The sequence below is a fragment of the Sturnira hondurensis genome, unplaced genomic scaffold, assembly GCF_014824575.4.
Source record: "Sturnira hondurensis isolate 20B ecotype Veracruz unplaced genomic scaffold, ASM1482457v3 Scaffold0017436, whole genome shotgun sequence".
NCBI classification, from domain to species: Eukaryota; Metazoa; Chordata; class Mammalia; order Chiroptera; family Phyllostomidae; genus Sturnira; species Sturnira hondurensis.
In genome coordinates, this window is record NW_028090067.1 from 4,367,099 (window position 1) to 4,392,775 (window position 25,677).

At 45.2% G+C, this 25,677-nt stretch overlaps 2 protein-coding genes across 2 annotated transcripts in view; one reads left to right on the top strand and one right to left on the bottom strand.

Moving 5' to 3' along the window:
• Positions 1-9,661, bottom strand: part of CCDC38 (coiled-coil domain containing 38) — a 39,523-nt gene extending 29,862 nt beyond the window's left edge. Inside the window, exons 1-3 of the mRNA XM_037068355.1 lie at positions 9,530-9,661; positions 2,994-3,047; positions 228-328 (exon numbers count right to left, since the gene is read on the bottom strand). Coding sequence (XP_036924250.1) covers positions 228-328; positions 2,994-3,033 — 141 coding nt within the window. The 5' untranslated portion in view covers positions 3,034-3,047; positions 9,530-9,661. The remainder of the gene's footprint in view (positions 1-227; positions 329-2,993; positions 3,048-9,529) is intronic.
• On the top strand, positions 9,657-24,724 carry AMDHD1 (amidohydrolase domain containing 1). The gene is made up of 9 exons (XM_037067818.1): positions 9,657-9,977; positions 11,509-11,615; positions 12,843-12,907; positions 14,727-15,004; positions 16,909-17,134; positions 20,924-21,048; positions 22,200-22,293; positions 22,871-23,031; positions 23,835-24,724. The coding sequence occupies exons 1-9, from the start codon at positions 9,841-9,843 to the stop codon at positions 23,920-23,922; spliced, it is 1,281 nt and encodes a 426-aa protein (XP_036923713.1). The 5' UTR covers positions 9,657-9,840; the 3' UTR covers positions 23,923-24,724.
• The last annotated feature ends 953 nt before the right edge of the window (positions 24,725-25,677 follow it).

Sequence of the window (25,677 nt, forward strand, 5' to 3'; positions counted from 1 at the left end):
GGGTGATCATTAGGTCGCTACCATGGGCTGGGTACTGTTCTGGTGTGTGTGTGTGTGTGTGTGTGTGTGAGTGTGTGTGTGTGTGTACATACCATGCCCCAGCACGGTGTGTAGCACGTACGTCGACATCTGACTTCACACCTTACCCCAGCAAATTTTGTAAAAGTGACTGATAAGAGGATATGTTTCTAACATTGATTAGAATTTGGATTTTTATAAAACCGTACCTTTTTCTTTTCTGCCATTTCACTTTCTTTGAAAAGAAAGAGATCTTTGAAAAAGATCTTATATGGCCCCTTCTTTTTGATGGACTCATTCTTTAGTTTTTCTGTTAAGAAAAAGGAAAGGAAAATTTCTGTCATCCCTTCTCTGTTGACAAGATGGCGAGGCTCCCACCAGCCAGGGGAGAGTGAGGGGGATCCGTGGGCCTCTGAAGGGGAGGGTGCAGTGAGCCTTGCCCCCGCCCCCAGCAGGATGTGGGGCCCGCATCTCAGGTCACAGCTCGCCTGTCTGTTTCCCATGACACTGAGCACAGTGCTTGGTGATTCACAGGGAATGAGTCTGTATTTTGTGTGCGTGTGAGTATTTAGATAAAGGGGCTTATTACAGGTTAGTGGGATCATATTTTGAGATGTCAACATGTTGATTCTTCCCACCCCTACAAATATACCCACCATTACCCTTACACCACTGTTTCTGCCACAACAGACCCATACAATACCCTTACAGAGATCCTCAGTCTAGAGAGTCTTGAAAGAAGTTAAAGACAATAACAAGTATGGGTGAGGAGTTGAACCCTCATACACTGCTGGTGGGAATGCGAAATCATGCAGCCACTTTGGAAAACAGCCTGGCAGTTCCTCCAAAAGTTGAACGGGAGCTGCTGTGCGGTCTAGCCATTCCACACGGGGGTGTGTCTCCAAGAGATACGAACACATTTGTCCACCTAAAACTTGTACATGAATGTTTGCCACACTAACCTTAGATTTCTCACAGGTTTTGACAAAGACACCTAAATCCTTTAATAAAAGAGATTGTTCAACGCATACTCTTTTACTGTTCTGAATCTTGCTTTTGTTTAGTTAGTAATAGATTTAGTTCTTTTTACATCAGCATTACATATTTATTTCATCAAAAAAAGAACAGCTATCCAGTGGCCCATGCCTTGGACGTATCATACTTTTTATAACCAACCTCACACCAAAGGACATTATGGCTGAACCCAGTCTTCTGCCATTTTAAACAAGGCTGGATTGATTATTCTTATACACCTCTCTAATCCCCAGTGCACCCCTATCTGCAGAATAGTCAGCACGGTCCTTTGTTAGGCAAAATGGGTCTGGTACTTGCTGTGACCGAGGCCATCTTGAGAAGCAAGTTGCTCTGAGCGATCAACAGTTTGCCCCTGTCCCCTGAAAGGAATGTTCTCATACAGGTAAGTAGCTCATTAAGTTGGTTAATGCTTTGGAATGCACAGCTCTTAACAAGCGCACGTCGCTTGGCTACAAACTGCCTGTGTGCCTGGAGACTGCCTACATCAGGCCCTCATCCCTCCCCTTTTGGGTGCGGAAATCCACCTTCTTGTTGATGCCCAAGACTCTCTTCTGTCCATAAGTTCCCTTAATAAACTTTGTTTGATTCCAGAGTTGTCCGCCTCTTTTTTATCTCTTGGCCTGTCCTCCTTGGGAGATCAATTCCAATATGCTGGTACTTCGAGAAATTTTCTCAACACCCTATTTAAATGCTTTTCAGATAATTCGGTTGTTTCTCAGTACCCGTTTTCCCTTCTTCTAAAGCAACAATTTTCAGCCGGTGTGCCACAAGAATTTTCAAAGCATGCAATACCTGACTTCTTTCCCTGTAGATTGTTAAATAAAAAATGACAACAGCCAACACAACAATAGCCATCTGGTGTCAATGAATCAAAATTATACTTATTTTTTTTTTGGTCAGATCAGCAAAAAGTGTTTTTAAGGTGCCACAGAACTTTAGAAATTAGTTTATGCAAGCCATGATATAAAAAGTTGACTAGCTGTTCTATAAGAATAGGGCCCTTAGGGGGTATGTCACACGGGCACATACCCAACGTAAAGACTATATTTTATGACCTCCCTTGGAGCTGGATATAGCCATGTGACTGAGTCCTGGGGAAAGGGGATGTCAGGAGAGGTGGTGAGTGCAACTTTTAGGAAATGTCCTAAAAGGAAGGGGCATGCTCCTCCCCTCGCCTTTTCTCCTTCTTGCTGGCAGGAATATGGGTGGGTGTGATCACTGGTACAGAGGCAGTCACCTAGGACCAGGACTATAGGCCAGCAAAAGTGAGAAGCCGCCCAGGCCCCTGATCTGAGTGAGCCTCCCTGTGGATGGACCCTGGAGTGCTCATGTGCAGACTCTGTTATCTAAGAGACAAATAGACTTCTATCACGTTTAAGCCCCTGTTCTTTGTGTTCTGTCAGCTGCAGACACATGTTTTAATTCTCAATGCAGAGAGGACCAAATTTCTTTCAAAGAGAATTCCTATACAGTGCCCGTTACCCATAACAAGTTCTTGGTGTTCTCTAATTTTTAAATCTTTATCAAATACATGTTTTAAAAAGTTATTACTACATGCTGATCAATACGAATTCCTTGAAAACTTGTAAAGAAATGGGAGGATGAAAAAAAGAGAGAGGGTGGTAAAGGGAAGGAGAGGAGAGATTTTCGTAAAATGTAGTTATTCATGTCATTTATTGTAACAAATCATTGAATCAATCATTTTACATCATGAAAGACTGGTAATCTCACTAAATACAAGAGTACTTAAAGATTTTTGTTTTGAGAATTAAGAACTAGAAAAGAGCTGTCTGAGCAAGTAGCTTGCAAGTTCATGACGTGGAGAGACCATGTCTGATGTTCACTGTGCAGCTCTGTCCCTCTCTTACTCGCCCAACCCACTCTGGGGACTAACGGTGCTAGGCATAGAGCAGGAACTCAGGGACCAGTTTCTTCCTTACCTCCAGAAGCCAGTGGTTTTGACAAAAAATGTGATGACATTTTGTCTCCCGGTCCTGTCCAAAGAAAATAAAACACATTTAAAAAATTCTACAAACCTGGCATAAAGTCACTAAAGTTAACTACCAGTGACTTCCAATAGGCTTTATTGCTTTTAAAACTAGTGCAGGGACTTCTGATCAAGATGGCAGCACAGGTAAGCATGGCTTTCCTCCTCGCACAACCACATCAAAATGACAGCTAGACTACAGAATGACCATCATTCAGAACTGTCAGAAATAGAGCTGAGTGGAAGTCCCACAACTACAGAATTAAAGAAGAAACCATGTTGAGACTGGTAGGCAAGGCAATGGTGTACACATAAAATGGATTGCCGTGTGGCCCCTTAAAACTATTCCACAGCACTATTTACTCTATAAGTGTGTGTGTGTGTGTGTGTGTGTGTGTGTGTATAAATGTGTATGTACATATATATAGCAAAAGGACAGGAATACTGTGGATAAAAACATATGACAAGTAAGGGAGATGTTTGAACTGTTCACCACACTTTCATAATGGTCATCTCTGAATTGGAACAATCTCTCCTTTCATTTTTATCAGGTTTGGGATGTGGGTTAGTTGACTGAGGCACTCACCTTAGCTGCAAAATTTAAGAAAATGCCCCCCGAAACTCAGTTATTGGCACAAATAACATGCTAATGCAAGTCGTAAAAAAATCAAAATTAATGCAGGAAATAACTAAAGACAAAATATCTCAACAGTTGGATATTTTGTTCATTATGGATTTTTGCACTAAACCTTATTTTTTTAAATAGGGAATTAAATGTTCAATTACAGAGTTTTTGCCTCTCCCTTAAATGTTGCACACAAGGCAAGTGCCTCTTTGCCTCACCCTAATCCTTGTCTAGAATGTGTGTGCTTTTTTGTATCATTCCAATTTCTCAATGAGCTTGTGTAATTTTTACAATGAATAATAATAAGAATGGTATTTTAATTTGGGGGTAGAAAGGATATTCAGGACTTTATATGAAAAGGTGTGCCCACAATAGGAAAAGCGGGACAAAACACCCTATTTCAGGTTTCTCCTTTAATTTGTGCCTTAGAGTTCTCAAAGAGCCACATTAAGAGCCAAGTGTCCCAGAGGCACGGTAGCAGGTGATTAAGAACACAGACTGTGGACAAGGCTGTTGGTTTAGCATTTACAGATGTGTGAGCAAGGTCATTTAACATGAAAAATCACTTCTTGAGTACCTCCTATGTGCCAGGCACTGTTCCAGGTGCCGGAGACGGGGCTCTTGCAAAATAAGACATGCACACAAAAAGGACAGAAACGATTGTCTGCATGGAGCCTGCAGTTTAATTGCTTAGCATCTCTGAGCCTCAGATTCCTAGTGCATAAAATGGGAATAATAGTTCCACTTCTAAGGCTTCCATGAGGATTCAGTGAGACCAACTGTATAAACAGCAAGGCAAGGTGCCTACCATACAGACAGAACTCAGTAAACAGGAGTTATTAAGTGTTAATATCTACTAATTAATATGTGATTTTACTTTCAGTAATTATAAAAACAAAGATGAAAAGAAATTACATTAAAGCTTATAAAAAAGAAAAGTTAATAAAAATCTACAGCACTGATATTATACTTCTTTAGATTACTGAGGATTTTTAAAAAACATTTTTATTTATTTATCTTCAGGGGAGGAGAGAAGGAGAGAAACGTCAATGTATGGCTGCCTCTCGTGCCTCTCTTGCTGGGAACTGGCCTGCAACCCAGGAATGTGCCCTGACTGGGAACCGAACCGCGATCCTTTGGTTCGCAGGCCTGCGATCAATCCCCCAAGCTACACCAGCCAGGGCTAGATTATTGGGGATTTTTTCATAGGTATTAGGTTTATTTTGACAGGTGGGAAAGAAAGATTGGTGAAAAACTGATGATAATCTGTGGGGTTGATAATATAAAGACTTGTAGATTTTCTTAACTTTCTGTTTTGCACGTATCTTCACTCCTAAGGTTCTGCTCACCTCTTTCTTGTCATACTTTTGTTTGTTCAATGCTTCCCTCTGAATTCACTCTCCTCTCCATCCACACTCCCATGCAATTTATCCTAAAGAGTCTGTCTTCAATGAACACCTTATTCATGGGTTCTGGTACTTTTTCACTTACAGGAAAGTGAAGTTCCCCTTTCCCTAAGCCAACTGTGAATAGCAGATAAATGCTTTTATGCTGCCTCTCTAGTAACTCATAGAACATGTAAAGAGAAATAATAGTCTCTAGAAGTTGTTATACTTCTGTACTTCCATATGCATTGACCCCCCACTGATGAGCAAACTGGTTGGTGAAGGACATGTGAGAGAGGAAGAGAACCAGCTATGCCTAGGAGGGGATTATGAAGTTCTCTGAACTAAACCAATACAATGCACCCACCAGGAAGAAAAAGTCGAAGCTGGTGAATGCTTGGTTGAGCAAAGTAAAAATAGTATAATGGCTAACCAATATCTAGGAACCAAAAAAAGAGGGGAAATGTTGTTGAATTGCATAGCAAATGCCTGCAAATTTACATCTAAAATACATGTTCAAATGCAACATCCAATAGCTGAAGAAGATAAAGAGCTCAGAAAGATCAGGGATTTGAAATGGTGCCAGTGGTTATAAGCCATTATTTTTACTCGTGGCCTAGAGGCTAACCATTGAGAGCACAGACTCTCATGATTCTTCTTAACCTTCACACTTCAATTCCTCACCTTTCAGAAGGGAGGATGGGAACGGAGCCCAACTGCTGGGTCTGTTACATGAGTTAACCTTGGTCTGCCCTTTGGACAGCATCAGGTGTGTAGTAAGTGCCTTGTAAGTACAACCCAAGGAGAAAGTATTCTAAGGAGGGCAGGGACCTTGTGTGTTTGAGAAACAGCAAGGACACTGGTACGCACAGGGGACAAAGGGGAGTTATGGATGGGGTCAAAGGGATAATGAAGGCCTGGAGGATTATTTACTCAGTGAAGTGAGAATCCTGAAATGAATCACTGTGACAGCTGAGTGAGAAGAAATTGTAGAAGGAGATGAGAGTCCCACAGGGAGACCTGTTGGAAGGTGGGAGATAATGGGGTCTCAGGACAGTGGTGGAAATGGCGAGAGGTGGTCAGATTCTATGTGAAGTTAGAAAACAGATCTGTAGAAGCGGCTGAGGATTTGGACGTGGGGTATGAGACAGACAGAGAGCCTAGTCAAGAAAGGATGGAGTTGCCATCGACAGAGACAGAGAAGGCTGTGGGGCAGGGGCAGTCGGCGAGAACAAAGCTTCAGTGTGGAATGTGCTGAATTTGACATATTTATGAGACGTCTAAGGGACGTGGATGTAAAACATGCTGTTCTTCCAAGTGAGCACCGTGCTGGTTGACTTGTTTAATGTTTGCCTTCCTCTAACACTATGCAATTATATGCGGTCACCGAGCCAGCTTCTTCCTCAGATGTTTCATAACGGGGCCACATGAAGGCACTGTGGAAAGACCCTGGCCTCTGGGGGCAAGCAGGTTTGAATCCTGCCTCTGATCCTTATCAGTTCTGTTTCTTTTGGTTTTTTGGGTTTTTGGCCTATCCGATTGAACTTAGCATACCTTAAGTTCCTCTATCAAGTATGGATACTAACATCTTTCGTGCAGGCCTGTTGCTATTTTCAAACACAGATAATGTAGGCAAAGTGCTCATGGACAGTAGGCTGAGGGAAACAATTGCTCCTACCATCTTCAGAGTAGATAGATATCCAGGTGTGTCCTTCTGGTTCTCTGTGAATAACTAACTATTTGAAAAGAATAGGAGGGATGACATAACTAGCTTTTGTGAGAAATCCTGAATTAAAGTTCTTGAAACTGGGTCATTCAAGAGGAATCGACCAGCAAAGTCAGTGCAAACTGAAGGACTCTGACCACCCCCCGTTAGTGCAGCGTCTTATCAGATTCTCCAGATCCTTAGTGCAGACGCTTCGTGCAAGTGGAGGTAGAGGAGCGGGTTTTATACTGTCCAAACCTAAGCCCTAGACCAACTCAAAATAAATGAACAATAACAATATCTACCAGATATCATTCAAAGAAGTTTCTGTTTAAATTTTCCCACAACTCTACAAACGCCATGAAAGCGGATATCCAGATTCTCTCAATATGAGACGAAGACCTTGATCTCCCATGTGCAAATGAAGACATAGGCAGATTCTCTCAGACCCAACGACTCTCAGTGTTTTCCCACCTCCTTCCCACCCACTTGGACAAACAACGAGAGACAGGGCTGTGAACTGTGTCCTCTCTCCAGACCAGAGCTAGCAGGTTTTTGTTTGCCTGAGAGCCAGGAGCCATGAGGTCCTTGGCCTGACCGTGGACCACCTTTTTTGATGAGGTCAGAGGGAGAGCGCAATGATGAGGAAATTGCCTTCAGCTTGACCTTTAAGGCCCCACTGACGTCAGGCTAGCTATTTGCTGTGGACTTTTCTGTTGACGTTTCTGACTGCCCCCTTTGCAAACTGAAAAAAATAACTGAAGGTCAAGTGGAAGGGAGACTGAGGAAAAGGAATCAGCCAGTGGAGTCAGATGATGTGACAATAACCCTGGACACTAAGAACTGCCACTATAGGGATGTTGGTGGCCACGGAGGAGAAACATTACCTTTCCTCTCTGTGATCACCCAACAGTGACCAGGGAGGAGGCAAGCCCACTCTCATCCTTCTTGCTTCTGCTGACCTCTCATTCTCAGGGGCTTTTCAGGCAATGTCGTTTATCTGGACTATAATCGGGGGCACTCACTGCACCCACAGACATAAATCTCTGTCTTAAAAAGTACAATTTCTTTTAAACTTGTCCAGAACTTGTAAATTTTAAGCACACAGTGCATTCTGTGAAGTCAGGAGGGGAACTAGTACTGCTGAAATCTAATCTTTAACTTGACTGACCAGCAAGAGAAAGGGCAGGATTGAAATAAACTACTAGTGATAATACCAGTTACTTATTTAGAGACAGGCAGTGGGCTGAGTGTGTCACGCTTCCTCGTAGGCAAAGTTCAAACACGTCCATAAAGCAGAAATAGTTATCCTCCTGATATGGATGAGAAAACTGAGGCTCAGGGAGATTAATTTCCCAAAGCCAAACAGCTCACAAGTGACTGTTTATGGGCCAAAATCCCGTCTGGGATTAAGACAAATTTACTGAATCCCAGAGTCTTCTATTTTCCTGTAACTTCACGTCACCCTCTATAACTGCACACATCTGCAGATATAAAGGCAAAGTGTGACATTCAGGTCTCCAGCACAAATTTTATAACATAAAATTTTAATATCTTCTATGAATTAGTGATTCTGTGTTTCTATTTTCCACCATTTCTACTTTTCTCTCTACATATTATACCTTTCTTTTAAAATCTCTTTTAAAATTTCAGGATAAAATCTTTTATCCTGAACACATCTGTTCAGGATAATGTATCTGTGCTGTGATGAATAATCTATGGATTTTCTTTCTCCCTTTTCCGTCTCTTTTACTCTCACTGTCGACTGAATTCTTTTCCAGTTTTTTTCTGTGCTCTTTTTTCTCCCTGACTGGGTTGTCTCTCTTATGGGCACAATACGAAGCCAAAGTATATTCTTATTTATTGTGTCATCTAAAGGAGTCCTTGCTTTTCTGTTCATTGTTTTGAGATGGCTTTAAAACGACACTAAATGGACCTACTGTTGTTATATTGTATGGGTCTACAGGCTTCACGCCTGCTTTAAGGGTGTGTTATCGTATCCATGAGTGTCTTCCTTTCCATTGCGGCCTGTGCTGGACAGGGAAGGTGCCCTGCGTGTCTTTAGATGTTCCACCGGCCTAACAGCACAAAGCGCCTACTCAAAGAATACAAACGGAATGAAGTAACCAAGAAATTCCTAACCAAACCCAGGCCCTGACGGTGTTTTCACAGCGACTGATAGGCAGGAAGAGCTGTAGGTGAGAATGACAGACCACCTTCCTTAAACAAACTCGATTCGGTCTTGAGCCTTCGGTGCAAATGGAGGGTAGGCCCGACCAGATACAACTGGGGGCGTGGGGCACACGGAGCTGAAACCACCTTTACCTCAACGAGTTTGGGACGCGGGAGCCTTCTCAACCAATCCTTCGGGGAAGGAGACTGGGGAGATGGGCGGAGGCACCAATCGATTCTCCAGTCAGGGCCCTAGCCTCCCCCACCCCGGGCCCCCTTCATCTCGGAGGCCGCTTGGTCGAGCATCCCGGAGCGGAGCCGGCCAACCGAAGAACGCGCGGCACCCGCCACCCTGCTCCGCGGCCGCGCGGCCGCGGGAGCAGCGCCCCCACCGCACCCCCCTCCTCTCTACCTGCTGGCTCTGCGCAGGCCGCCCTTCCAGGCTGCACTCAGCCCCCTGGGCAGAGGCTTCCCGTCTTCCCGGGGCCCTGTCCCAGGTTCCCGCACCTGCCTCTGTCCGGTTTCTCCCCACTTTACCCGCACGGAAAGCCCTCGCCTACAGTGACCTACTTCCACCTGGCCACGTGATCGTCGCAGCCCACCTTTCTCTGTCCTGGTGACAGCACTTCAGTTTTTAATCTCTACCACATTCACCCAAGGCCTTGATGAGGCGACCAAAACAGCAGAGACTCATTATAACTCTGATTATCAATCAGTGTTCTGGGATTGTCATTGCCAAGGTTGGAGGGGAGGCGCGCTTTCCCCGCGGGTTTGGAGAGGCCGCGGCTCGGAGCTCCCGCCCCGGCTCCACCCTCCAGGCCCCCGGTCGCACTGCCTGCGGACCTGCACTATCGGCGGTCCCTCCCTCGGCCCCAGCCCGGCGACAGCCTCCCGACCCGCAGCGCGCGGCGACATGGAGGGCGACCACCGCCTCCTGCTGGAGAACGCGCGGCAGGTGGTGCTGGTGTGCGCCCGCGGGGAGCGCTTCCTGGCGCGGGACGCGCTGCGCAGCCTGGCGGTGCTGGAGGACGCCAGCCTGGTGGTGGGCGCGTAAGTGGCGGCGGGTTGGAGGGACCGGTCGGACGAGTCCCTGCTTGGCTTTTTTTCTCTAACCTGTGGGCTGTGGAGGGAAGCCAAGTGAAAGCTTCCCTGAACCCAGGGAGGCGTTGGCAGGGCAGCCTTTAGGAACCTGTTGCTAACGGGTTTGACCGCTTCAGGTTGTCCTTCCGTGGAAAAACGCACTGAAGCCGCACGTGGCACCGGGACGCAACAGCATCCCGCCTCTGCCAACAAAATTTCATTGTCCGACAAGAAGAAGGGGTCGGGGTTCCAGCCACTGCTTCCTGAAGTGTGGCCAGGAGACCACCTGCGTCCGATGGCCTGAGATTTTTTTTACAGCAGATTTCAGACCACCCACCCGCTCACTCCCTCCTCCACCCTCCATCCCCAGATGTTTTGAATCAGCATCTCCGTGGGTGGAGTTCTCTCAGAATTTTTACAAATACCTCTCCCTCCCCCTTCTCTGTCCACTAAAGCTTGAGAACCATGGCAATCGGGTGTCCAACCTGCGGCCCAGGATGGCTACAAATGCAGCCCAACACAAAATCATAAATTTACTTAAAAACTTTTTTTTTTTTTGCTTATCAGTTTTCATTAGTGTTTGTGTATTTAATGTGTAACCCAAGACTCTTCCAGTGTGGCCCAGAGATGCCAAAAGGTTGGATGCCCTGGATGGTGATGGTTTGAGGATATAAGATATTAAGGTTCAGCCACCAGAGAACGAGGGTGTGCTCAATGGTTTTTATTAAACCTTCCCTGCTTCCTGCCAGAAGCACATAAAAGAACAGCCAGCTTGGGAGGGCGCCTGGGGCAGGGGTGGGGTCGGATGCCACGTGGGGAGCAACGTGGCGGGGCGGTTGTGCAAGAGCGGTCATTCTCACCCAAAGCCGAGGCTGCTTAGCACTGGGCTCGAGTCCAGCTTTTAGGGACTGTGTGTGTTTTTAATGAGCAAAAGGATAGAAACATTTCCAGTGTTACTGTCAAAAAGTAGATAAAGTCAGTTAATGGAATTGCACAAAAGTAAGACTTCTAGAGGATTTAGGCCCCCCACTGTCTTGCTCTGGGAAGAGCAAGGGGTGTGTCTTGCGCACACCCCTTCTTCTCCAGTCACTCCCTCACCCCACATGGCTGCTCCGTCTCTCCCGGCGTCTGTGTTCCAGCCACTAGGAAAATGGAAAACAGTCCCACGGCCTTCAACTTAGCCGCATGGCCGCAGCAGGGAGACTGGGAGGTGGGAGCCTGGGAAACGTATCCTTACTCCGGGCAGCCCTGTATGTGTCCTGGCCAGGTTCAGGAATCCAGCAGTGTGGGGAAAGGAAACATTGGCACAGGAGAACAGTTAGCAGTCTCTGTTACATACGATGGGACTTTTTGCCTGACCGGTGGCTGAAGTCACTTTTCCGAAGACACAACTAGGAAATGAAATAAATGCTGAGACATTGATAACATATTTGAAATCATTGGTCAGATTTCTCACAATATTTCCCCAAATTTCACCAATTATTTGTTGATTTTTCTTCAGGGATGGGTTTATAAAAGCTGTCGGTCCTGCTGATGTTATCCAAAAACAGTTTTCTGAAGAAACGTTCGAAGAAAGAATTGACTGTTCTGGGAAATGCATCTTGCCGGGTATTAACTTCTTTTCAGTAAAACCCTGAATGCAGTTTGAAGAAGGTAGAGAGGAAGAATAGTAGCTTGTGTAGATTAGAACACTACAGTTCAGGGTGAACTATCTCACGGGAGACTGCTGACCAGGTGAACGCACCCACCAATTCTATTTCTTCCCACTCGTTAATGAAGACAGACCAGCTGTGTTGTATTTGGGCTCAAAACTGTCGGAAGAATTTTATTAATGCGTTGTGCCAGGATGGCAGGACAGGGACACAAATAAGGAAAACTGCTCTCTTTACCAGAATATACTTTAAATTAGTAGAGAGTGTGAAACCAAGGACCCATCTCTAGATGGGAAAAAAAAATCCTTACAGATTTCACTGAAGTCCATTTGTATCTTTAGTGATTGACAACAGAATCAGTTCATTGGCCACCATCTCTTACACAGTCTATGTTTTATGGCTTCAGGTAAAGATCCGAAACAGGTTTCACAAATTTTGAGACCTATGCAAACCCAGAGGCTAAGATTTGTACCTTTAAAGTGTGTATTGGGCATATCTGACAGAGCTTCTACCTTCTGGCTCTTGGGAGATAGAAGACAAAGTCAGGGTGAAACCTTGTGAGAAACCAGAATATACTGGAAAGCAATTTGAACGGGGACTTTTGATTTTACTTCACATCAGAACCCACTAATCAGCCATTTCCTCTCTCGGGTATTTTGAATGTCTTGGAAAGACACACTTTTTTGGACTGTACTAGGGCAAACAAAAGTTCCAAGTGATTGCTTTATAGTTTCTCTTTTTATATAAATATATAAAATACATTTCTTTCTTGAAGAAAGATTCATCTTCCTGATTTCATATTTTTCCAAGGTTGGGGGTAGGGAATGAATGAGTCTGTTTTCACACCCAGATTATTCCTTGGTGATGTAGTCCTTGGTTTTGCATGATTAGTAGGTTTTACATCCTGTTTTAAGGGGGGCAAAAAGAGCTGTATTTTTTAAGGAATATTTTCATAATTTTGAGTTGCCCTCCTCTATTAGATCCTTCTAGAACAACTGTGCAGAGAGACCTCTTGTTTCCTCTATGTGGAGGGAAACAGAGACAAATTCTTCCTTCTCTACCAATACCCACCCAAGATGGCTGCCCCCTTCGTGCTTTCCAAAGAGCAGGACGGTATCGTCACCCTGCCAGCTAGGGCTTTCTAGTTCTTAACTTTAAAAATGATTTGATTTATTGATTACAGGTTTGGTGGATGCGCACACACATCCAGTATGGGCTGGTGAAAGAGTTCACGAGTTCGCAATGAAGGTAACTGCGATGCATGATGGCAAATCCAAGTGCAGCATAAACAAACAGACAAATCTTTTTCTGAAGAGTCTGTAGGCTGTCAGGCTTTGCACCATATGCCTACATGTCTTCTTAATGGATATTTTTACCAGCCTGGACTATGGCAGATAAATTACAATAAATCTTAGCTAGTTTATAACCACCTTAAATCTTTATACTATGCACAAGGCTAGCAATCACTTTAAATATGAAAGTTTTCAAAAATTGTAGCTGTAGAATCTTCATGTTAACAGAGCTGAGTTGCCTTGCCAACTAATTTCTCCTCTCTTTTCCTTCCTCCCATTCCATCCCATCAGTCCTAGTGGTCTCTGAAAAGACTCCAGGAAGCAGCTTGAAAATGACCACCCATTAAGGTCAAACTAGGAAAAATGTATTCGTAATAACAAAAATAAAATGTCTTATATTGCTCTCACTTTTATCCAGAAAAAAATGAGATTCATTAAGAAACATGAAAGGAAGTCTATTGGTAATTTGTAGTCAATCCTCAAACCCCTGGTTGGAGCTACTTTACATAGTTCGTTTTTAGTAGATTTAATTTCTTTAAAGACGTTTTAGGTTCACAGCAAAACTGAGCTGAAGCTGCAAGGATTTCCCACACAGCATCCTCTGCCCCAGCCTTCCGAGTTCTCAGCACCCTCCAGCAGACTGGTACATTTGTTACACTGGATAAACCTACACCGATGCACATTAACAAATGTGTAATGACATGAACCCTCCATTGTAGGATCATACAGAGTAGTTTCACTGCCCTAAAAGTCCTCTGTACTCTGCCTGTTCATCCCTCTCTTCCCCCAACCCCTAGCAACCACTGGTCTTTTTACTGTCTCCACAGTTTTGCTTTTTCCAGACTGCCGTAGAGTTGGAATCATCTGGTGTGTACTCTTTCCGGATTGGCTTCTTTCATTTAGTTATATGCGCCTAGTTTTCTCCACGCCTTTTTTCACATCGTATGTTTCACAATACGCTTAACAGCTAAATTGCAATATTTCAGAAAAAAGGAAAAATTTCTTCGGATGTTGTGTACCTTCCTCAACAAACTAGAGCTGCTATTAAGACTTCTTCACTAAATCATGGCATTTCGGAGTTAAGAAGCAACCTTACACATCTATAGTCCCGTTCTCTCACTGCGCAGATGCGGAAAGGGAGGTCCACAGAGCGAGGGGTGTCCACCGAGTTTGCTAGTTCACCACGGCAGAACCCAGATAAAAAATCCTGGGGGGAGACCCCCCTCACCCCCCACAGGCATATTGTGTGTGCTCCACTCTCCTTGCTGCCCAGAGTAACAGAGCCCACTGGGTTCCCACAAAGGGCCTCTTCATTTGCTTGAGCCAGATGTCAGGCCCAAACTCTTGTGGCCTAATACCGAGGAGAGGGAACTCTGGGTGGTGTTGGTGGGGTTTTGAATGACTGCAGTGGGGTTCCCTGGAACTGCCTAAGCTTTGTTTTTTGTTTGTTTGTTTGTTTTTGTTTTTTAATAGGTGGAGACTTAACTGGTACACACTGGGGTGGATTGGGTTGTTGAAATACTGAACTCCTTTGGCACTGGGTGATGAATTGCTGCTTCCCGAGACCAGAGGTCTCCACCACATCTCGCATCTCTGCCACCCCAGCACAGACAACACTGCTAACCTCCCGCCCCCCACCCCTTTCCGATTGGCTGGTGCCAGGGGCATATTGATTGTGAATCATGTTGAGTATCACCCCTGCAGGTAGCAGGTTCTGTAGACCTGTCTGCAACCTGCCTGCATTTGTTTGGCCTAATGATGAGCTGTGTGTTCAGTTGGCAGGAGCCACATACATGGACATCCACCAAGCGGGAGGAGGGATCAACTTCACGGTGGAGCGCACACGCCAAGCCTCGGAGGAGGAGCTCTTCCGCTCCTTCCAGCAGCGGCTGCAGTGCATGATGCGGGCGGGGACCACGTTGGTGGAGTGCAAGAGCGGATATGGCCTCAACCTGGAGACCGAGCTCAAGATGCTGCGAGTGATTGAGCGCGCCCGGCAGCAGATGGACCTCGGCATCTCGGCAACTTACTGCGGGGCTCACTCAGTGCCAAAGTAACCTCAGCCGATGGGCACCGGGTTTAACTACGGCATGGGAAGGGCCGCTTTCTCTCCCCTGCACCCCACGCTATGGTTCAACGCTTTAGCTCTTGCAGAGACACCAGTAGAAGCCCTTGGAAAGGTGTTCAGATTCTACTGGGCAGTCATCTCATCAGTGGCTTTAGGAAGGTGACCTCCACTAGACCTATCGCTTTGCTAGTCCCTCCGTGATGAAGGAAGAGAAGATGCTCAAACCTCTTTTGGTTCACAAAGAGAAACGTCCCTTGTAGATGCTTCAAAACAACAGCTCTCAATCTAAATAGTTTCCCAGGACAGCACAAAAGCACTTTAGAGATTGGGTAACACCCTGTAGGAGGAACGTGCAATCTTGAAGTGACTCAGAACAGTTTTATTTTTGTTCATGTTTGCTTGTTTATCAGCAAACATTTTTACGTTATTGTCATTGATGGTTTTCAGCTCTCCCCTCTATCTATGTGGCTTTACTGCGGAGAATGGCTATCTCTTTCTGCACCTGCCTCTCACCTGCCTGCGAATTTCTAGACCCGAAGGCCCGGAGTTCCAGAACTAAGAGATCCGAAAAGAAACCAGGACTTCAAAGTTCACAGGGAGTCCCACAGTCTTCGTGCAGTTTTAAGTTTTCACAGCTTAGATATAGAAATGTTATAGCCTTACACAAATTATTTGAAAAAGGATTTCTATATTTTATAAGTGTATTTCATTTTATGAACTTTAAAAAGAAAATTTTAATGGTGATTTTGTATTTACCATCCTCAGAGGAACTAAAAATTTAACATTAACTTTTATTATTAAAAATTCACAAAGTGAATTAAGTAGAAAAGAAATATAAATACTTAATATTTCCAATGTTACTTGTATGTTTTTAGCATTTATACTCCTGAAATTATTAAAGTTTGAAACTGCCCTCAGATGTTTGGGAGAGCTAGTCTGTAGAAAACAGGTTTTTTTTTTCCCAAATGACATATAAGGGGTGTGGCCATCTGGTTTCTTCAGTAGGAAGGACAGTGTGACCTGGTCCAAAAGTCTCAGGCTTTGGGGTGGTAGCCCAGGGTCTGAACCCAATTTAGCTACTCCCAGTTGGGTGATTTTGAGGACCTCTCAACTTTTTCAAACACGAATTATGAATCTGTAAAAGAGCTACCTAACATTCTATTCTATACAGTTGTCTTAAGAATTACATGTAAGTGCCTGTCTCCTCATGGCCCACGTCTGTCTACCCACCCAAAGGGTTTTCACTGAGCGAGAGTCTTCTGTGTGGCAAACACAGGGCTGAAGTTCTACAGAAAATTTCTCCGTCTGCCAGTGAGGTTCTGAGTCCTGCCTCTTGATCCCCAGTGACAAGGCCCGAGGCGCCGAGCATGGCCAACGACACCTAAATAACGTGTCTGAAAGTTACACAGCCAGCGAGTGGTCGAACTCTGTGTATACTGGACTTCAAAAGCCCAGCCCTTCCTAGTATATAACTACCCCAGGATCTCAGTGAGGACTTCGGGGCCAGCTCAAGGATAGCTCGAGGCCAGGGAAGAGGCTTGAAATTGGTTGTCAGGGAAGCATCCACGATGCCCTCCACGCGCCCTTGACAAGTAGATCCAGATCAGGTGGCCCTTGCTGGAACTCCCAAAGGCAGCACCGGTGTGCCTGAATGGATGAGGATTCGCGCCTATATGTAGGGGCTCAGCGCACACAGAAGCCTTGTCGATACCTCCGCTATGTGGGTGGGTCACATTGTTGAGTTTTCTGTTGTGGCTTTGATTCTTTCCCATCCTATCTGAGGCTTGGGGTCATTTACCTACAGTTTCTCAGGCTCTCCAAGGAGCAGAAAAACCTATCTGCATTTTTTGTTTAATTTCGCTCATAGGAATCCTTTTCTCTTTCCTCAGAGGAAAAACTGCTACTGAAGCTGCGGATGACATCATCAACCACCACCTGCCGAAGCTGAAGGAACTTAGCAGCAATGGGCAAATTCACGTTGACAATATAGATGTCTTCTGTGAGAAGGGTGTCTTTGACCTTGATTCTACCAGAAGGATTCTTCAAGGTGGCAAAGATATAGGGCTGCAGATTAACTTCCACGGAGATGAACTCCACCCGATGAAGGCTGCGGAGGTACAGTTGCCCTTCCGCTTCTCCTTTGTCAACAACACCCATGGCACAGAAAACTCACCTAGTTTGTGCAGAGACAGGAGCGGCCTTTTAGAAAGATGGAGTGGGGATGTTTGCTTGAGCAGTGTGCAGAATGCACCGGCCGAGACTTGGAATCCCCAACTTCTGTTAGAAATTTCCTTTTTTTTTTTTTTACTGGTCATTCACTTTTCTTAATACCTGCTGGAGCTGTTAGTGGAAAAATGTACCTTCAGGTTCTCTTTTACTAAGTTCACAGCCTATTTTGGTTGGCTCAGAAAGTCATGCCAGCCGAGTCTACTAATTTCACATGCAACCCCTCGGGGCTTTCTGTGGCACCATCCAGATGAATTTCAGTGAAGCCCACCATTGATAGCCATGACATGTTTTCCGACCTGCATGTCTTGCCCAGATTCATGGATTCATGTTGTCAGCAAATACTTGAGTGTGCGGTGTGCACCAGGCACTGTCGCAGGCACTGAGAATTCGTCGGTGAACAAAGACAGCTCTTATGTGGGGCTGAGGAGCTAAATGAACAACTGCCCTCGGGGCATTCACGCAGATGTAGATGCCCCATCTGTGCCTTGTCCTCCACACATCCCACTGGATCTATGACCACCACTTCCCCATCGTGTGCTGTGTTTCCTGCCCCAGTGAATGGAAACACCACCTATTGTCTAAATCAGAACCCAGATGTCATTTGACTCCTCCCTCCCCCTCGCCTAACCACATCTCAACCAGCCAGCCAGTCCTGCCATTCCTCCTAAATATCTCTAGATTCATCTCTCTTCAGCCCACTGCCTAGGTCCACCCACCAGCTCTCACAGGGATTCCTGTAACGATCGCTCTTGCCTCCAGGCTTGCTTCCACTTCACCTGTTTCTTTAATCCATCCCCTTAGTTCTTCTCTCCCTCCTCTCCATTGCTTAAAACCATCTAACAGTTTACCATTGCTCACGGGGAATTCCAAACTCCCTACTTGCCAGGATCCAGCCCTTGTTGAGCTCTCCATCTTCCTCTGTCTCTCCCCCGACCTTTTTTACCTTCTTCACCCTCTCTACCATGAATCAGCCACTATAAACTACCTTCAGTACACCGAATACCCCATGTCTCTGCTGACCTGGACACCGGCTCACAGTGCCCGCGGCGGCATGGATGAGATATGAAACAAATTCACAGGGACTACTGAGTCCTGTGGAGGAAAAGGGATGGCATGGCTACTCCCTCAATGGGGGAGCACCTCAGAATAGCCTGGCCACTCTCTCAAGGAGCACACTGACCCTTGCCTAGACACGCTTTTCTTGGGTTTAATTTGCACAGGAATACAGGTACAGCTCATTAATTATTGTCAGGCAGTAAGGGTCAAACAGTAGATAGCATACAAAGAAATATTAGGGCTTCTTCTGAGTCAGGGTCTATCAGCTAAAGGGCTACAAAACTTTGGGAAACAAACTCATTTCCTGCTTGGGTCTTTATCATTTAACTAAGAGCATTCTTAGCAAAGCAGGTTTCACAGGATTTTACATATCCTTTCTTAGGCCTGATCACCCTGGGAGCCCACCCTTTCCAGCACAGGGCTGTACTGCCCTCTGTCATTGTTTCAGGCTTAAGTCAGGCAGAGGAGGCAAGAGAGCCAGGAAATTTAGGAGACTTCTCACTGACAGAATAAGGAGTCAGGCTTCGTCAAAGACGAGGGGCGAGGGTTCATCACTCCCTTTCTCCATAGCCCCTCCCCAAGTCCTTCCCTGGGGCCTCCACGTGATCATGCCTGTCATAGGTCGTTTCCCCCTTGCGGAATCTTACGTGTCATTGGCTAACCAATCAAGCATTGGGAGCCAGTTATGGAAAAAGGAGCAGAAGCGGCGCTCCTGCCAGGGAGATAAGCTTTGTCTCCTTAGTGGCTTATGGTCCAAAGGTGGCTCACTCAGCCTTAGCCATGGGGTTGGGGGTGGGGGTGTTACAGCTCCCGAAACCAGGCAGGGTGGTTCCCAACACTCTGCACGTATTGTTTCTCTAATCTGAACTGCCCTCCTCCACCCCCCATCTTGCTAATTCTAACTCCCACATTTCATCTTANCCCCCTTTCTCCATAGCCCCTCCCCAAGTCCTTCCCTGGGGCCTCCACGTGATCATGCCTGTCATAGGTCGTTTCCCCCTTGCAGAATCTTACCTGTCATTGGCTAACCAATCAAGCATTGGGAGCCAGTTATGGAAAAAGGAGCAGAAGCAGCACTCCTGCCAGGGAGATAAGCTTTGTCTCCTTAGTGGCTTATGGTCCAAAGGTGGCTCACTCAGCCTTAGCCATGGGGTTGGGGGTGGGGGTGTTACAGCTCCCGAAACCAGGCAGGGTGGTTCCCAACACTCTGCACGTATTGTTTCTCTAATCTGAACTGCCCTCCTCCACCCCCCATCTTGCTAATTCTAACTCCCACATTTCATCTTAGCCACAGCTTCTCTGGGATCCTCCACGAACCTCTCCAACAGTGGGTGATAGCTCTCCCTGTACTTTTCCCACTGTGCTAAAATCACCTCTGCTGCACCACCACTGTCTTACACAGTCCTGTGCCTGGTATACGGATGGCCTTTAAATAGTTGTTGAACATTTGTTAAATGAGTGTGAGCTGGGTGGTCAAGAAGACACTTTCGGTTGTAGAGAGTGACTGGCAAATGAAATCAATAGAGGTCAATACCCAGGATGAGCAAATCAAATTTGGAAAAGTGAGGGTGATTCCAAAGTCAGAAAGGAGCCCTTCTCAGGGAGCATAGTCTGTCTGTCCTGTGGTCCAAAATGCTGTCAGACCCGAGCTGGTTGCTGCGGGGGCCAGGTCTTCCTGCCCTGATGTGTGAGGACCGCAGCCTCCTGGGCGTGGGCCGCAGTGTAGTGTCAAATATTGTCCACTCTCCTTCCCTTGGAACATGTTAAACATACACCTTCCCTCCTGGGTCAGAGTGTGTGTGTGCTCGTGTGTGTAAAACTGGCGAGAGAAGAAAGCCACTGGAATGCACGGTTCCATCTTCAGCATAGCATCACCTCTTCTCGGTTCTATCCAAACAATCTAGCCTAAACTTTTCATCTGGAGAGAAATCAAGCTCAACTAGTATTCTCAAATTATACATTTGATCCCACATTTTAAAACTTTGCTTTCTTAACTGATCTGTTTTCACTGAGAGCAATGGCATTCCTAAATATCTTTTTATTGTGATTTTATGATGCTATAATAGATTTTATTACCAATATTACTCAATATTTTATTCTGATTCATAAGATTCATAATTTTTAAAAGATTTTATTTATTTACTATTAGAGAGAGGGTAAGAGAGGGAGAGAAACATCAATGTGTGGTTGCTTCCACACATCCCCAACTGGGGACCTGGCCCACAACCCAGGCATGTGCCCCTTACTGGGAATTGAACTTGTGACCTTTGGGTTTGTAGGCCAGCACTCAATCCACTGAGCCACACAAGCCAGGGCAGATTTATATACATATACATATACATATACATATACATGTATGTATTTAGCAAATGTGTGAATACTGTCAGTAAGCACTTGTGTCTAAGAATAGTTTTTGAAGTGGCACTCTAGAAAATCTTCAAATGAATGTGCATCACAAACCCTTTATCTATTTGGGGTCTTGTACTTACCAGAGGTAGTTGGCAAGAAATGTTAATAATAGTGTGCTGTTTATTTTCGCAGGAAAAACAGGTTTATGGCACTTTATCAATTTGTTGTTGCTGTTGGTTAAGTCTTTCTCTCTTTGCTCATTCTGCTTAGCTCGGAGCTGAACTGGGAGCCCGGGCAATCAGTCACCTGGAAGAAGTGAGTGACGAAGGCATTGCTGCCATGGCCATGGCCAGGTGCTCCGCTGTCCTTCTGCCCACCACAGCCTACATGCTAAGGTGAGGTCCCCCTCACCCCCACACAAGAGCTGCGAGTACAGTTGTGAAGACAGAGCCTTGCAAGATGCCCAACTATTACATCATTGCCCTTACAAATCCCTTAAAAATGCAGATCAAGAAGATGTAGCTCATGGAAGGTGCCAGTTCTGGAACAATGTTCAGAAATGAATTACCCTGAGGACCAAGCTCAGAACTAAACTGACTGAGGGGTGGAATTACTGGGGAGGGCAGCTCGTTTTCCTTTTTACTACTTTTTGGGTCTTCTAAATGAAAGAAAAACCAGTGTGCAACACCTTTATAATTAGAAGAAGTGCAGTGAGTCTCATACTTTAAAAACCATGCGTAAGACACCAGGGGTATTAGCAGCACTCAGAATCTTCGCGAGCTGTGCTCTGAAAAGAGGAGCGTGGGTGTCATAATTATGGACCGGAATCCTCGCAAATCCTGAGGGTGAGGGGAGATACGTATTTTGTAGGACCTCCCCGAGAAGTTTGCTCTGTGCTCTCCATGCATTTTATACAGTTAGTCCATCTCATGCAGTCGTCATTGCTCTAATCCCACCAAGTCCGAGACCTGAGATCTGACTTTCTGTTGTTCTGTTCGCGTGACAGCCACCGAGTCCCTGGGCAGGGAGGCTGTGCGGTTGGGACACATGGTCTCCACAGGGGTGATTCTGCAGGTGTGGCCTTAGGGCAGAGGTGATTTTTTGCCCTCAGGGGACATTCATCAGTGTCTGGAGACATTTTTGTTGGTCACAACTAAGTGGTGCTACTGACAACGAGTGGACAGAAGCCAGGGTGCTGCTAAACATGGCACAGGGCACAGAACAACCCCCAGAACAGAGTCATGCAGCCCATGCAATGAATGGCACCAAGGTCGAAAAACTCTGCCTTAGGTATGGAAGAACAAGGCTTTGAGTAACTGTTACAAGGGAAAAGAAAGACTATTTCAGTGCTCTCCTGAAACTTATTATTTTATTACACATGCATTAATGTAGACTATGGCCAGGAAATATCAATCAATAGCTCATCACTTCACCTTGAGTTTCTGTTTGACAGAGGGGTTGGATATCTTAAGTCTTCCTCTGTCCTGAACATCTGTTCTGCGAAAGCTCCGATTCTGGACACTGACAACTTTTTTCCCTCCCTTAGACTGAAGCAACCTCGAGCCAGGAAGATGTTAGATGAAGGAGTAATAGTTGCTTTGGGCAGTGACTTCAACCCTAATGCCTATTGCTTTTCAATGGTAACTATTTTTAATATGCCTTTCTGAGCATAGTACTGAACTCCCACCACATGTATGAATAATTTAAAAAATATTTCTGTTAAAATGTATCAAATGTCAAAAAATATTTTCCCATGAAACAAGAAACAAGGATATAGCCAGTAGTGTCCGTGAATTTTTCTGCACACGTGAATACCTCCAGGCATAGAGAAAGGAGAAAAGGTCCTATTTGAATTATTTCCTGATTCAGTCTCGGGCACTGTGGTTTTACAATAACCCGCTTCCCCTATGGGAGACGAGGATAATAAGCTCAGGGAAGTTTTAATAAGTAAGCATAAAGGGGAGTTTCATTTTATACAGTAAGTGGTCTTGAAAAGCTATAAATAAATATTAAATACACACAGGGCAATCTCATAATAAAGGGATCTTTTCTAAGGTGTAAGAAGCTTTGTGTGTAAGTGTAGGTTTTCCCATACCAATCCAGTCCTTTCCACCTACACATTTAATCACCACTATTTGCTGTGGCGTGTTGAGAGATGTCCCACGCAGCAGCTGCATTTCGTTACTTCCCGCCAACACGCTCGTCTCCCCACCTCAGCCAATGGTCATGCACTTGGCCTGTGTAAACATGAGAATGTCCATGCCGGAGGCCTTGGCCGCTGCCACCATCAACGCCGCGTATGCGCTGGGGAAATCTCACACACATGGATCTTTGGAAGTTGGCAAACAGGGAGATCTCATTATCATCAATTCATCCAGGTGAGTGTTCCTCCAGCTAAGCTCTCTCATGCCCATTGTAGTGTCTACTCCTGTTTAAATCCGCTTTCCACTGATTAGTGGCCTCAGGCTCTGCACCCGGTCCCCTCCATCTTTACCCTTTTATAACGAAGTCCCCTACAGGTCCTAACCTACAGGGTGTACCAAGTTTCCGGTCTCTTTGTCCATCTTCCACCTTCCATAGATCTCCAGGCTTCTGCTCTGTCTACCTGGACTCTGGACTGGCTGTGCCCTCTGGCATGTGTTTTTATTTTTCTGCTTGGCTTCTGACCTTATGGCCATGCTGGGCCACATATGTCTCAACTTCAGCTTGTCATCCTGGTTCTGACTCATTACCTCTCTAACTTCTTATTCCTAAGGGACCCCCAAATCCTTGCTTCAGTGTGATCTGTCCTGGTTTCTTACTGCCCAGAGCCTGCTGCCATCTGGGTCTCCCGTGTGACAGTTTGAGTTGTATTCTTCTAAATCTTCAGTCCTTGACTCTAGTGAGCCTGTCACAGCTCTGGGGCCTCATGTTCAACAGAAGTGAGTGGCTCTGTACTTCTACTCTCCATGGCCACAAACCACTCTCTATGTGAAAATAATACTGGTGTTACCATTGGTGCGTTACTTAGTTGAATCAAATATGTATAGACTACTGAGTAATGTGCTAATTTTTTAAAAAGCCCAACTATCAGTGACTACAGGTATAAAGAAAATTTTAGAATGTGTGTTTTTAAACTAGCACTTAATGACAGTTATAATTTTGACATGTTGTATTGAAGCAATATTTGATTTCTTTCTAGGTGGGAGCATTTGATTTACCAGTTTGGAGGCCATAATGAATTAATTGAATACGTTGTAGCCAAAGGAAAAGTCATCTATAAAAAGTGACAGATCTTAAGGGAAAGAGAAGACTCGTCAACTGAATAAAATACATCAATATAGTTACATTAAAATACAAATTACCTTCATGGTTTACCAAAATGATGTCGCTTAAAACTAAATGTATTTTATTGTTTTGTTAATCCACTCATGAAACCCAAGGGAGTCATTTATTACCGTTTAATATGCATCTGAACATAGAAACAGGTAAACCAATCATGATGATCATCTCAGAACACTAAATCATTTCACAAAGAGTTGTCATCAGTATTGTGAGGGTTAAGATGATGAATTATTAAAAGAACACATTTGTGGGAAAAAGTGGATTGACAATTAGGTAGACATGGCTTGAAATTCCCATTTTGTTTCCCTTTTCAAATTTCAGTTCAACAATATCTAGTGAAAAGAGGGGGTGGAGGGAAGCCCAGTGCCACGCCCCAGTAAAAGCTAAAATGTAGACCCTATAACAAGCGGAGGGCTTTTCCTCTCCCTGCCCCGTCTGTCTTTCTAGATGCTTTTTGGGTGCTCCAGGGTCCTTCCGCTTCTAATTCCTCTTCAACCCTCGCTCGAAATAGACTTCCCAACACTCACTGTCCGAGACTTCCTGCAATGAGTGCACAAATCCAATAATGTCACCTTTAAAGTTGTTTCTAAGGTTTTGATTGCTCACATTACAAAAGCATGGCAAACATGTGGGACTCTCAATAAGTGTCCGCAGTCACCACTGCCATTTCCCTTACCACCCCGGAGGCAGAGCAGTGGCCTGGTCTGTGAGAGCTTTTCAGCAAGTAAACAAATTAGGGAGTTACTCATAAAGAGTGGATAATTATTATATATATAAATAGTTGCTGAGGAAGCCATGTGGGTTTATTTGAAATCTTCTAAAATGTTTTAGTCATCCATATGATCACGACTGTATTATCAAACTTTGTCCTATGTGTGAAAAAAACGATTTGAAGAGTACATGATAACTATGCCAAGTCTCACCCATTTCAGGTGAACAGAGGCTGAATCAATAAGGCTTTACCGTGGTGTTCCGTATAAATCAAATCGAGATACGCCTCGTTAGAATGCCGAGGGTAACGTGGCACGGGGCTGTCACCACTGATTCAGCGTGGGGCTCTGGCTGTCTCCCTCGCATGCTTGGTGGAGGAGTCTTGAGCCGGTGTGGGATCGCCTAGTCGGTGGACGGGAATTTGGGATGTATGCACTAGATACAAAGGCCAACACTATGGATGAGGACTGTCCTGGAACCCGAGCCACACAGAAGTTTATCCTTATAGAATAAGAAGGTGAAGCACGTCCTATTTCCCTCCAGGACACACTCGCTCAAAACAAGGAGTACTGACGTATTTTTTGAAGGAAAGCGGAAGAGGATACCCACCAGGAACTACCTTAGTCCTCCCAGGCCAGTGTCTAATAGTAACTTGCAACCCAGGGGAAATAGCTAGAAACCCCAAACATCAGCCCCACCCCAAACCTGCTGAATTAGAGTCTGCACCTTAAGAAGCCCCCAGCTGATCTATGATCCCATTGAAGTCTGAGCAGTGCTGCAGCCTAAGACCCCAGCCAAACCAGATTCCACCCCATTCCTTAAAAACACCCGCCTGTGTGTGCCATTCAGGCCTCGCAGAACTGTCCCCTCCATCTAGAATGCTCTTCCTCTCTTTTCTAGGTGGGAATCAGAGCTAGTCACTGCCCACCCCACATGCTCCCTTACCTCAAATACAGTTTTTATACCATTGTAATTTGCATTGTGAGTTA

Excerpts from the sequence above, each read along its gene's own strand:
- AMDHD1 (XM_037067818.1), top strand. The coding sequence starts at position 9,841 with ATGGAGGGCGACCACCGCCTCCTGCTGGAGAACGCGCGGCAGGTGGTG. Across the intron at positions 17,135-20,923 it reads ACCCGATGAAGGCTGCGGAG|CTCGGAGCTGAACTGGGAGC; the intron begins GTACAGTTGCCC and ends CATTCTGCTTAG. Across the intron at positions 22,294-22,870 it reads ATGCCTATTGCTTTTCAATG|CCAATGGTCATGCACTTGGC; the intron begins GTAACTATTTTT and ends TCCCCACCTCAG.